Source organism: Mobula hypostoma, chromosome 16 (genome assembly GCF_963921235.1).
Source record: "Mobula hypostoma chromosome 16, sMobHyp1.1, whole genome shotgun sequence".
In the NCBI taxonomy this organism is placed as follows: Eukaryota; Metazoa; Chordata; class Chondrichthyes; order Myliobatiformes; family Myliobatidae; genus Mobula; species Mobula hypostoma.
Window position 1 is genome coordinate 66,685,781 of NC_086112.1, and position 14,635 is coordinate 66,700,415.

Consider the following 14,635-nt stretch of genomic DNA (forward strand, 5'->3'; position numbering starts at 1 on the left):
GTCTATCCAAATATTTATATATCAGGTCCCTTAGAATACCTTCCAATAACTTTCCCACTACTGATGTTAGGCTCACCAGCCTATAATTTCCTGTCTTATTCTTACAGCCTTTCTTAAACAATGGAACAACATTAGCTACCCTCCAATTCTCTGGCACTTCACCTGTTGCTAAGGATGTTTTAAATATCTCTGCTAGGGCCCTTGCAATTTCAGTACTTGCCTCTCACAGGATCTGAGGGAACACCTTGTCAGACCCTGGAGATTTATCCACCCTAATCTGCCTCAAGAAAGTAAATGCCTCTCATCTAAAATCTGTATAGAGTCCATGAACTCGCTGCTGCTTTGCCTCACTTCTACAGACTGTGTGTCCATCTTCCAAGTAAATACAGGTGCAAAAAAGTCCATACTATACTGTAGCTAGACATCCCAAGACACAAAGATGAAAAATCATAACACATTTAACATTATTAAACATATTTGCTGCTTTACCACAAAAGTGGTATTTGGCTGGTGGTCAAAGCTTGGTCAGAGACGTAGATTTCAAGAAGCCACTTAAAGGAAGAAGATAGAGAAGTGTAGAGACAGAACGTAATGGCTTTGGGTCTTAAATATATCATTAGAAAGGATATCTTAATTCAATAAACTTAAGCAACTTGAAATCAAACCAGTGTAAACCTAGTTGAAGGTTTGACTGCACAGGCCACTAAAATTTAATGAGCTGAAATACAACACTCCACACTCCTTACCATATATGTTGTTCCCTTCGATCAATCCTTTCCCTCGTTCACCCACAACAACGCCATCAGAATAACCATAGCAGATGAGATTGTTTCTCAGAATAGGATCTCCTCCTCGTCGAATATCTGCACCTCCCCAGTGATTTTCACGTATAATATTTTCTAAAATAGAAGTGAAACACATATAATTACAATAGCTACAAGACTGGATGAAATAATAAACCACTCCGTAGGAAAACCTATCCATTCATCAATTGAAAATCATCTTCTGTCATTTGATAATGGAAGAAGCAATGTTTAACTGTTGACATCCATCTGTAACAACAGGAGTTGAGACTCAACATAAATTGGTATTGTATCACCATACAGAACTATATATTACATCAAATTAGGAATGGTTTAGTAATCAAGATGCATAGCACAGCACTGTGTCATTTATACATCCAAGCCCATCTCGGTAACTTTTTATGAACTCTCTTACGTTCTTCAAAGTCTTTGCTCCTTTCCCGAAGGCTGTGACCACTGCATGGACACAAGACCACAGCAATTCTCCCTTTCCAAAATCAACAGTTTGTAAAATTGCAAACAGAAAGGTGAACCCCTATAACTGTGAACTGTTCCAAATCTCTTTGCAGCTCAGATCCTGCCCACCCCACCTGTAGTCTCCTAGTTTCATGTGCTCCATCACCAGTAATTACCTTCACCCTGGACCTTGCAAGTTTTTCCCATCAGATATTGACCCAGCTTCCCTTTGAACATTACAGCTGCATGCACCACCACTGCTATCTTGCAGTGCATTCCAATCACATTCTGAGTAAAGATGTTTTCCCTCACTTTTGCCTTTTTTTATACCCCTTAGTTTTTGATCCCTCTGCCAATGGATTTTCAGAAGGTCTATGACAAGGTGCCATACATGAAGCCATTAAACAAGATGAAAGTCCTTGGTATTACAGGAAGGATACTAGCATGGATTGAAGACTGGCTGACTGACAGACAGAAGGCAAAGAGTGGGACTAAAAGAGGTATTTTCTGGTTGGCTGCAGTGACTAATAGTGTTCTGCAGGGGTTGATGTTGGGGTTGTTTCTTTTTACGTTATATATCAATGATTCGGATGATGGAATTGATGGCTTTTTGGCCAAGTTTGTGGATGATACGAACATAGTGGAGGGGCAGGTAGTGTTCAGAAAGGACAGAGGAATAGGCAAAGAAGTGGCACATGGAATATCTTATAGTGAAGTACATAGTTATGCACTTTAGTAGAAGGAACACAAGCGTAGACTATTTTCTAAAAGGGGAGAAAATTCAAAAACCAGAGGTTTAAAGGGACCTGGGAGTCCTTGTGCAGGAATCCCTAGAGGTTAACTTGCAGATTGAGTCAATGGTAAAAGGAAGGCAAATACAATATCTGCATTCATTTTGAGAGGACTAGAATATAAAAGCAAGGATGCAATACTAAGAATTTATAAGGCATTGGCTAGATAGCACTTGGAGTATTATGAGCAATTTTGAGCCCCTTATCTAAGAGGATGTGCTGCCATTGCAGAGTGTCCAGAGGAGGTTCATAAAGATTATCCTGGGAATGAAAGGGCTAACATCTGAGGAGCGTTTGATGGTTCTGGGCTTGTACTCGCTGGACTTTAGCAAAATGAGGAGATGGGGAAATGTCAGTGAGGAATGTAAAGTATAAATGGAAGTAGTCTGGGGAAAGAGTACTACACACAAAATACTGGAGGAACTCAACAGCTCAGGCAGCATCTATGGAGAGGAACAAACAGTCAACATTTTGGACTAAGGCTCTTCATTAGGAGACAAACACCAGAGAATCTGCAAGATGCTGACTATCTTGAGCAACACATAGTTCTAATGAATCTAGCTTTTGAAAAGTTTGTGAATATCGAATGGGAACACGGCATTTCGTAATTAAGTATAGTTCATAAACTGGATTTCGGAATGCTTTCCAGTATTAAGCCAGATAAATTTATCTGTTTTATGATACTGCAGAAAGTACCCAATTCCTTACCACAAACATTGCACCAGGGTGCTTATTTACAGTGCCTATAAAAGTTATTCAATCCCCCTTGGAAGTTCTCACTTTTTATTGTTTTACAACTTTGAATCACAGTGGATTTAATTTGGCTTTTTTGACACTGATCAACAGAAAAAGGCTCTTTCATGTCAAAGTAAAAACAGATCTCTACAAAGTGATCTAAATTAATTAAAATTATAAAACACAAAATAATTGATTGCATAAGTACTCACCCCCTTCGAGTCAGTATTTAGTAGATGCACCTTTGTCAGCAATTACAGAGTCTATCAGCTTTGTATATCTGGACTCTGCAATGTTTCCCCATTCTTCTTTACAAAACTGCTCAAGCTCTGTCAGATTGCATGGGGATTGTGAGTGAACAGCACTTTTCAGGTCCAGCCACACATCCTCAATTGGATTGAGGTCTGGACTTTTGACTTAGCTACTCCAGGACATTAAGGAGTGACGTGGCGCATGACGTAACAGGACAGCGCGGAGAGTTTAAAAAGGAAGGTTGCTTCCAACAGCTTTCCTTTGGATCGGGACTACAGAGCGGCGTGGGAGCTGAATTCTGAAGGAAGGCAGTTTTTTAAAAAACTTCTTTGATTGCAAAAAGGACGAGACTGCGCAAGCACGTGACGTAACAGGACAGCACGGAGAGTTTAAAAAGGAGACCACCCTATACAGCGGGCAGCTGAGTGTAGGGCTTTGGCTTCAAAGGGCTTCGACAGTAAAGGGCAAGAGGCGAGAGCGCCCCCCCCCCCCCCGGTGAATCGGCCCGGACAGACAGGAACAGCAGGGCTCTCACAGCTAACGGTTTAAAATATTCATCTGTTTGGCGAGGTAAGTGGGTGAGTAGACTTACTTTTCCTGTTTCATTCCTGTAGAATTAGATAGCATGCCTGCAGGGTTAGTGCTTTGTTCAGGGTGTCAGATGTGGGAATCCTGAGAGACCTCCAGCCTCCCTGATGGCCACATCTGTGCCAGGTGCACCGAGATGCAGCTCCTCAGAGACCGTGTTAGGGATCCGGAGCTGCAGCTTGATGACCGACTGCTTATTAGGGAAAGTGAAGAGGTGATAGACAGGAGCTACAGGGAGGTAGTCATCCCTAGGCTACAGGAGTCAGAAAACTGGGTGACTGTCAAGAGAGGGAAGGGAAATGCCCGGATAGTGGAGAGCACACCTGTGGCAGTCCCCCTCAACAACAAATATCTTGTTCTAGATGCTGTTGAGGGGAATGACCTGACAGGGGACACCCACGGTGACCGGGTCTCTGGCACGGAGACTGGCACTGTTGTGCCGGAGGGAAGGAGGGAGAAGAGGAATGTGGTAGTCATAGTCAGGGGAACAGACAGGAGATTCTGTGAGCCTGATAGAGATACCCGCATGGTGTGTTGCCTCCCAGGTGCCAGAGTACGGGATGTCTCGGATCGGGTCCTGAATATTCTGAAGGAGGAGGGTGAGCAGCCAGTTGTCTTGGTACATGTTGGTACCAATAACATAGATAGGAGGTCCTGAAGAGAGATTTCTGGGAGTTAGGAAGGAAGCTGAGAAGCAGGACCTCCAGGGTAGTAATCTCGGGATTGCTACCTGTGCCACATGCTAACGAGGGCAAGAATAGTAGGATCAGGCAGATGAATGCGTGGCTGAGAGACTGGTGCAGGGGGCAGGGCTTCAGATTCTTGGATAATTGGGATCTCTTCTGGGGGAAGTATGGCCTGTTCAAAATGGATAGGTTACACCTGAACCAGAAGGGGACCAATATCCTGACGGGAAAGTTTAATAGAGCTGTTAGGGAGGGTTTAAACTAATTTGGCAGGGGGATGGGAACCGGAACGATAGAGCAGAGGAAGGGGAAAACAGAAATAAATCTATGATAGTGAAAAGTAAAGATGTCAGGAAAGGCAGGCAGGTGATGGGGCAAATTTGTAGCCATTGGGATGAGTTGCAGTGAAATCAAAGCGAAAAGTACCAAATACTGGTCTTAAGGTCTTATAATTAAATGCACACAGCTTAAAAAGGTGGATGATCTTGTCGTACAGCTACAGATTGGCAGGTATGATATTGTGGCCATCACTGAGACCTGGCTAAAGGATGCCCGTCTCTGGGAGCTGAACATCCAAGGTGTATTGGAAGGATAGGAAGGTAGGCAGAGGGGGAGGCGTGACTTTATTGGTAAGCTATGATATTAAATCATCAGAAAGAGGTGATATAGGATCGGAAGGTGCAGCATCTTTATGAGTTGAGCTAAGAAGTCGCAGGGGTAAAAGGACCCTGATGGCAGTCATTTATAGGCCTCCAAACAGCTGCAGTGATGTGGACTACAAATTACAACAGGAAATAGAAAAGGCTTGTCAGATGGGCAGTGTTATGATAATTGTGGAGGATTTTAACATGCCAGTGGATTGGGAAAATCAGGTCAGCACTGGATCTCAAGAGAGAGAATTTGTAGAATGTCTGCGAGATGCCTTTTTAGAACAGCTTGTTGTTGAGCCCACTAGGGGATCGGCTGTACTGGATTGGGTATTGTGTAATGAACCGGAGGTGATTAGAGAGATTGAGGTGAAGGAACCCTTAGGAGGCAGTGATCATAACATGATTGAGTTCACTGTGAAATCTGAAAAAGAGAAGCCGAAATCTGATGTGTCGGTATTTCAGTGGAGTAAACGAAATTACAGTGGCATGAGAGAGGAACTGGCCAAAGTTGACTGGAAAGAGACACTGGCGGGAAAGGCAGCAGAGCAGCAGTGGCTGGAGTTTATGCGAGAAATGAGGAAGGTGCAAGACAGGTATATTCCAAAAAAGAAGAAATTTTCAAACGGAAAAAGGATGCAACCGTGGTTGACAAGAGAAGTCAAAGTCAAAGTTAAAGCAAAGGAGAGGGCATACAAGGAAGCAAAAATTACTGGGAAGACAGAGGATTGGGAAGTTTTTAAAAGCTTACAAAAGGAAACTAAGAAGGTCATTAAGAGGGAAAAGATCAACGATGAAAGGAAGCTAGCAAATAATATCAAAGAGGATACTAAAAGCTTTTTCAAGTATATAAAGAGTAAAAGACAGGTGAGAGTAGATATAGAACCGATAGAAAATGATGCTGGAGAAATTGTAATGGGAGATAAGGAGATGGCGTTGGAACTGAACGAGTATTTTGCATCAGTCTTCACTGAGGAAGACATCAACAGTATACTGGACACTCAAGGGTGGCAGGGAAGAGAAGTGTGCGCAGTCACAATTACGACAGAGAAAGTACTCAGGAAGCTGAATAGTCTAAAGGTAGATGAATCTCCCGGACCAGATGGAATGCACCCTCGTGTTCTGAAGGAAGTAGCTGTGGAGATTGTGGAGGCATTAGCGATGATCTTTCAAAAGTCGATAGATTCTGGCATGGTTCCGGAGGACTGGAAGATTGCAAAAGTCACTCCGCTATTTAAGAAGGGAGCAAGGAAGCAAAAAGGAAATTATAGACCTGTTAGCTTGACATCGGTGGTTGGGAAGTTGTTGGAGTCGATTGTCAAGGATGAGGTTACGGAGTACCTGGAGGCATACGACAAGATAGGCAGAACTCAGCATAGATTCCTTAAAGGAAAATCGTGCCTGACAAACCTATTACAATTTTTTGAGGAAATTACCAGTAGGCTAGACAAGGGAGATGCAGTGGATGTTGTATATTTGGATTTTCAGAAGGCCTTTGACAAGGTGCCACACATGAGGCTACTTAACAAGATAAGAGCCCATGGAATTACGGGAAAGTTACATACGTGGATAGAGCATTGACTGATTGGCAGGAAACAGAGAGTGGGAATAAAGAGATCTTATTCTGGTTGGCTACCGGTTACCAGTGGTATTCCACAGGGGTCCGTGTTGGGGCCGCTTCTTTTTACATTGTACATCAACGATTTGGATTATGGAATAGATGGCTTTGTGGCTAAGTTTGCTGACGATACGAAGATAGGTGGAGGGGCCAGTAGTGCTGAGGAAACAGAGAGTCTGCAGAGAGACTTGGATAGATTGGAAGAATGGGCAAAGAAGTGGCAAATGAAATACAGTGTTGGAAAGTGTATGGTTATGCACTTTGGCAGAAGAAATAAACGGGCAGACTATTATTTAAATGGGGAAAGAATTCAAAGTTCTGAGATGCAATGGGACTTGGGAGTCCTTGTACAGGATACCCTTAAGGTTAACCTCCAGGTTGAGTCGGTGGTGAAGAAGGTGAATGCAATGTTGGCATTCATTCATTTCTAGAGGAATAGAGTATAGGAGCAGGGATGTGATGTTGAGGCTCTATAAGGCACTGGTGAGACCTCACTTGGAGTACTTGGGCAGTTTTGGTCTCCTTATTTAAGAAAGGATGTTGGAGAGAAGATGCACTAGAATGATTCCGGGAATGAGAGGGTTAACATATGAGGAACATTTGTCTGCTCTTGGACTGTATTCCTTGGAGTTTAGAAGAATGAGGGGAGACCTCATAGAAACATTTTGAATGTTGAAATGCATAGACAGAGTGGATGTGGCAAAGTTGTTTCCCATGATGGGGGAGTCTAGTACGAGAGGGCATGACTTAAGGATTGAAGGGCGCCGATTCAGAACAGAAATGCAAAGAAATTGTTTTAGCCAGAGGGTGGTGAATCTATGGAATTTGTTGCCACAGGCAGCAGTGGAGGCCAAGTCATTGGGTGTATTTAAGGCAGAGATTGATAGGTATCTGAGTAGCCAGGGCATCAAGGGTTATGGTGAGACGGCGGGGGAGTGGGACTAAATGGGAGAATGGATCAGCTCAGGATAAAATGGCGGAACAGACTCAATGGGCCGAATGGCCGACTTCTGCTCCTTTGTCTTAAGGTCTTAACTTTCTTGTTTTTTAAGCTATTCCTGTGTAGTTTTGGATTTATGCCTGGGGTCATTGTCATGCTGGAAAACAAATCTTCTCCCAAGTTTCATTTCTTTTGCAGACTGCATCAGGGTTTCCTCCAGGATTTCCCTGTATTTTGCTGCATTCATTTTACCCTCTACCTTCACAAGCCTTCCAGGGCCTGCTGCAGTGAAACATCCCCACAGCATGCTTCACAGTGATGTGAAGTGTTTGGCTTTCACCAAACATAGCATTTAGTCTAATGGCCAAAAAGCTCAACTTTGGTTTCATCAGACCATAGAACCTTCTGCCAGCTGACTTCAGAGTCTCCCACTTGCCTTCTGGCAAACTCTAGCTAAGGTTTCATATGAGTTTTTTTTCTAACAGTGGCTTTGTCACTCTCCCATAAAGCTGTGACTAGTGAAGCACCCAAGCAACAGTTGTATGCGCAGTCTCTGCTATCTGAACAACTGAAGCTTGTATGGTGACCTCCCTCTTCCTGCGCGGTCATTCAGTTTTTGAGGATGGCCTGCTCTGGGCAGATTTACAGCTGTGTTATATTCTTCCCATTTCTTGATTTTTGCCTCAACTGTACTCTAAAGGATATTCAGCGACTTGGAAATGTTCTTGTATCCATCTCCTGACTTGTGCCTTTCAATGACCTTTTCGCAGAGTTGCTCAGAGTGTTCTTTTGTCTTTATGGTGTAGTTTTTGCCGGGATACTGACTCACCAGCAGTTGGACCTTCCAGATATAGGTGTATTTTTACTACAATCAATTGAAACACTTTGACTGCACTCAGGTTTATATATAGCTAGGACACTTTAACTAATTATTTGACTTCTAAAACCAATTGGCTGCACCGGTGATGATTTGGTGTGTCATATTAAAGGAGGTGGATACTTAAGCAATCAATTAACTTTGTCTTTTATATTTGCAATTAACTTAGATCACTTTGTAGAGATTTGTTTTCACTTTGACACAAAATAGAGACATTTTTGAATGAGGTTGGAGGCAACATCGGATGCATGGCAACTCTGGCAGGGTTTGCAGGACATTACTTCCTACAAAGCGAAATCCAATAGCATAAATGACAGTGATGTTTCACTACCAAATTAACTTAACGCCTTCTATGCCCGCTTTGAAAGGGAGAACACAACTACAGCTGTGAAGATCCTTGCTGCACCTGATTACCCTGTGATCTGTCTCAGAGGAAGACGTCAGGCTGTCTTTAAAGAGAGTGAACCCTCGCAAGGCGGAAGGTCCCGATGGAGTACCTGGTAAGGCTCTGAAACCCTGTGCCAACCAATTAGCAGGAGTATTCAAGGACATTTTCAACCTCTCACAGCTACGGGCGGAAGTTCCCACTTTCTTCAAAAAGGCAACAATTATACTGGTGCCTAAGAAGAATAATGTGAGCTGCCTAAATGACTATCGCCCGGTAGCACTCACATCGACAGTGATGAAATGCTTTGAGAGGTTGGTCATGACTAGATTAAACTCCTGCCTCAGCAAGGACCTGAACCCATTGCAATTTGCCTATTGCCACAATAGGTTAATGGCAGACGCAATCTCAACGGCTCTCCACAAGGCTTTAGACCACCTGGACAACACAAACACCTACGTCAGGATGCTGCTCATCGACTATAGCTCAGCATTTAATACCATCATTCCCACAATCCTGATTGAGAAGTTGCAGAACCTGGCCTCTGTACCTCCCTCTGCAACTGGATCCTCCATTTCCTAACTGGAAGACCACAATCTGTGAGGATTGGTGATAACATATCCTCCTTGCTGATGATCAACACTGGTGCACCTCAGAGGTGTGTACATAGCCTACTGCTCTACTCTCTATACACACATGACTGTGTGGCTAGGCACAGCTCAAATACCATCTATAAATTTGCTGACAAAACAACTGTTGTTGGTAGAATCTCAGGTGGTGACGAGAGGGCGTACAGGAGTGAGATATGCCAACTAGTGGAATGGTACCACAGTAACAATCTGGCACTCAACGGCAGTAAGACAAAAGAGCTGATTGTGGACTTCAGGAAGGGTAAGATGAAGGAGCACATACCAATCCTCATAGAGGGATCAGAAGTGGAGAGAATGAACAGTTTCAAGTTCCTTAGTGTCAAGATCTCTGAGGATCTAACCTGGTCCCAACATATCGAATCTTCTATAGTTGTACCGTGGAGAGCATTCTGACAGGCTGCATCACTGTCTGGTATCGGGGGGGGGGGGGGCCGCTACTGCACAGGACCAAAAGAAGCTGCAGAAGGTTATAAATCTAGTCAGCTCCATCCTGATTACTAGCCTGCAAAGTACCCAGAATATTTTCAGGGAGCGGTGTCTTAGAAAGGTAACATCCATTATTAAGGACCTCCAACACCCAGGGCATACCCCTTTCTCACTATTACCATCAGACAGGAGGTACAGAATCCTGAAGGCACACACTCAGCGACTCAGGAACAGCTTCTTCCCCTCTGCCATCTGATTCCTAAATGGACATTGAACCCATGGACACTACCTCACTTTTTAAAAAAATATACAGTATTTCTGATTCTTGCACGTTTTAAATCTATTCAATATACGTATACTGTAATTGATTTACTTTATTATTATTTTTTCTCTGCTAGATTATGTATTGCATTGAACTGCTGCTGGTAAGTTAACAAATTTCACGTCACATGTCGGAGATAATAAACCTGATTCTGATTCTTCTTCTGTTGATCAGTGTCAAAAAAAAAGCAAATTAAATCCACTGTGATTCAATGTCGTAAAACAATAAAACATGAAAACCTCCAAGGTGGGTGAATACTTTTTATAGGCACTGTATGTCTGGTTAAAAATGTCCAGTGCTTTGCAAATTGTAAAGTGTCATACTGACCTAATATTTGGCCCCTTCCATTTTCATTCACTGCAACACCTGCAGCAAGTCCTTGATAGATGTGATTTCCACTGTAATAAGATAGATGACCAACTAAATACATACAAAATTAGGTAGTGCTTATTTTATTTGCTTGGAGAGACAGTGTGGAATTTTCTATTTCACCTGCATAGTAACTACTGGAATATACCTGGATTCCTGTCATAGACACTTTTTTCTTCTCCTTTAGATGTTTCTCATCTGAATCATGCATTTCAAAGACACTGGGCAATTGACTGAGCAAGTGAATGACGAAAAAAGCATCCATCTACATGTCACCTTTTCAAAACTGAGAACATCTTAGAAACAATGATGTACTTCAGCCCCAACCCAGGCTGCAGGAAATATGGTACTGAACAAACTTACCAGCTGCACAAATTTCAAGAATGCACTCATTATTTTCTTCATATCACTATTTCTGAAGGAAAATTTTATGACTTATGATTATGTTATGCTTTATTATCTCAAGAAATAATTCGTTGTTTTTTTTTATATAAATAACTATTCCGTATCCAAGTCAGAACTCAGTTTGGGAATATACCATTGCATCTTTTCCAAACAAGAAAACATCAATGCTTTAAACCATCCAACAAAATTCAGTGAAATGGCTATCATCAAGACTCCCAGACTTTGCCACGGGTCTAAATGCACATCGCATCTTTACTGATACTTGAACAGTAGGTAAAAGAAAACAAGAACACATCTTGTGCAGATTATGTTTAACTATTTATGATGTACAGAAAACAGGTAATATAGCTGCAGATTTGTTGGTTTAGTATTTATTTGCAAGAAAAATATGATATTGATATTTGGACACTAAGTACTAAGCAATAAGAGAAAATTCTGAAGTACTGTAAATTTGCTTTAAAAAAACTCCAGATCATGCAAGAACATATCTGCAAGCATAATCGGACACTACACAGACTCTGGGATCACAGCAGTGTTCAAGAGATCAGGATCAAGGTGAAAGAAGCTGCAAGGGACACATATCATTGGATTACTCACCTTACCACTGGGTTTCCATTATACAAAATGTAGATCCCAGCTTCTTTATTTCCATAGATACGATTACTGCGAATAATGCCTTTTCCATTCCCAAGCACAACAATTCCTGAACGATGGCCACTGTGTATCTGGTTGCACTGAAGAGCAAGTTAAAAAGGGGTAAACACCATAAATGAGAAGCATTGGTTGAATAGTATCACTTTGAGCTCTCTGTGCTGTTTCTTCCAAAGATACAAAACCTTAATTAAATGCATTTTGGCCATTATAAATTAGTTCTGATATGGGTCTCCAAAAGCTCTTTGATTAAATCTTCACAAAGAATCATTGAAAGGCACACTGTCAACGCCAGAGTGGAACACATTTAGGGTACACATGAGACAAGGAATAATGGTGGGAGAATAGGGATATTAGAATGTACCTAGAGTGTGCATTTAAATTAAAAGCAAGCAAGTAACAACATGCTGAAGGAACCCAGTGGGTCATGCAACATCTGTGGGAGGAATGAAACTGTTGACAGTTTGGGTCAAAACCCTGCAATATGACCAACTGAGCTCCTCCAGCTCTTGTTTTTTATTGCTCCAGGTTCCAGCATCTGCTATGTCTTATGTCCCCATTATACAACACAAGCAAAACTGCTTTTTAAGTCAGTTTGTGAAGGTGTTAACAAAGAGCCTCAAAGCCTATTGGTTCCTGTGGCCAGTCACTATCCAGGGTAATTCTTCCAAATATCATATGATATAGAATTAGATTTGTCTGTAATCTAGCACCACACAAAATCATAAATAACAATCAAAATATTCTTACATACTTGAAAATAAAGCTGACAAAACAGGTTAAATAATTTCTGCTTAAGATCAAATACTATTAATATTGATTCAAGACAAAAAGCAATGGAACCAAAGAATAGCACAAAATCAAGTATTAATTACCAATATCAATGGATTAGCTCCCTTCCGGATATCAATGCCAGCCTCTGAATTGGAATGGATGTTGTTGTCTGCGATTAGACCTCCTGCCTCCAGTCGTAAAAAGATTCCCGATGCTTTGCATTGACTAATTTCATTCTTTATCATTATAATCTAAGGAAGAAAGTCAGGATTATTGCTAGCCACTAATATGAGGATATTTTATTAACAATAAGACACAAGAATTATCATGATAACAAGTTATCATACTGTATCAAAACATTAATTTTGTGAAAATCCAGCAGTCAGTTTTGACTAAATGAAAGCCCTCTCACAGCCAATTCAGAAGGTTATTGTTTCTTGTGCCAGTAATTTAAGCCCGTGATCCAGGTTGGCATCAGTGTCTTACTGTGCTGAACTCCAACAAGAACCATCTCTTACATAATATTTCAAACCAAGGTCCCCTCTGCAAAACCATTTCAGTCTTATAACCCAATGAGAACTATATAAAAAGGCCGATTTAAGATGATGCTGGAAAAGCACAGCGACTACTTATTGGTGGCAAATAAAACAAAGGAAACAACTAAATACTTTATTAACACCGTTTCTGGTAAATGATCACTGAAAACAATCTTCCCTTTGGACTTGGAAGAGCTTTGATGCGGCAGAACCAAGGCGAGGCAAGCAGAGACAAGGCAGCATGCCTGTTGCTGAGAGCAAGAAAAGACCCAAGGTTCGATCGACTGAAGCGCTGGGCCAAATTGGAAAGGTTGGGTACAGGCCAAATTGAGGCAGCAGGGTCCAGCGTATCGAAGCGACAGAACCCGATGTCTGGATGATGGTTTAAGTAACAGGCCAGATTGAAAGGTCAGGGTGTCAGGGCCAGCGGTGATATGGGCCGGTTCAGCTAGCCGCTCTGCAACACTTACTTGGCTCTGCGCTGAACTGAGGCTGTGGCTTCGAGCCTGGGTGGACTCTCCTTCATGAACTTCAGTTCTGAAGGCCATTTACTTGCTTTTATTGTTTGCACGATTTGTACCTTTTTCTCTGCAAATTGGGTGTTGGGTGTTTTTTTTAAATGGGTTCTTTTGGGTTTCTTTGTTTAGAGGCTGCCTGTAAGGAGACGAATCTGAAGAACATAGAACAGCACAGTGAAGGAACAGGCCCTTCAGCCCACAATGTTGTGCCAAACAAGCTAAAAAGTGAATCAAAAACCCCCCAAATTTAATCCCTCCTACCTACTCAATATCTCCCCATCTTCCTCACATTCATGTGCCTATCTAAACATCTCTTAAAAGCCTCTGTGTTTGCTTCTACCAGCAAACCAGACAGCGCATTCCAAACATCCACCACTATCTGAGTAAAAAACTTAACCCTCTTATCCCCTTTGAACCTACCCCTTCTCACCTTCAATGTATGTCATCTAAGTATTAGACATTTCAACCCTGGGAAACAGATACCCCCTGTCTACTCTATCTCATTATCAGATCTTCCTCCAGCCTCCACCACTCCAAAGAAAGCAGCCCAAATTTGTCCAGCCTCTTGTGATACCCCATGCCCTCTAAACCAGACAGCATCCTGGTAAACCTCTTCTGCACTCTCTCCAAAATCTCAACATCCTTCCTACAGTGTGGTGACCAGAACTGCGTACAATACCGCAGATGTGACCTAACCAGAGTTTTATAAAGTTGCAACATAACTTCCTGACTTTTGAACTCAGTGCCCTGACTAATAAAAGCGACCATTCCATAAGCCTTCTTAACCATCATCGAACTGAGTAGCCACTTTCAAGAAGCCATGAGCTTGGATCCCAAGATCTCTCTGCTCAGCAAAACTGTTAAGGATCTTGCCCTTAACTGTGCACAGTCTCCTTGCATTTGCCCTACTAAGGTGCAATGCCTCACATTTAACTGGGTTAAACTCTATCTGCCATTTCTCTGCCCACATCTGCAATTGATCTATATCACACTGTATCCTTTGCCATTCTTCTACACTATTAACAATTCCACCAATCTTGGTATCATCTGCAAATTTACTAACCCACCATCTGCATTTTCATTCTGGTCATTTATATACATCACAAACAAAGGTCCCAGCACAGATCCCTGCAGAACACCACTAATTACAGACCTCCAGCTTGAACAAGCATCCTGTCTTCAAACCAGTTCTGAATTTAAACAGCC

The 14,635-nt window shown here is 42.1% G+C and overlaps 1 protein-coding gene across 2 annotated transcripts in view; it reads right to left on the reverse strand.

Annotated features, from left to right (window-relative positions):
* Window positions 1–14,635, reverse strand: part of fbxo10 (F-box protein 10) — a 131,412-nt gene that overhangs the window by 45,717 nt on the left and 71,060 nt on the right. For both annotated transcript variants that reach the window (XM_063069225.1, XM_063069224.1), the window contains exons 4-7: window positions 12,477–12,626; window positions 11,548–11,684; window positions 10,504–10,574; window positions 747–899 (exon numbers count right to left, since the gene is read on the reverse strand). In XM_063069225.1, coding sequence (XP_062925295.1) covers window positions 747–899; window positions 10,504–10,574; window positions 11,548–11,684; window positions 12,477–12,626 — 511 coding nt within the window. The remainder of the gene's footprint in view (window positions 1–746; window positions 900–10,503; window positions 10,575–11,547; window positions 11,685–12,476; window positions 12,627–14,635) is intronic.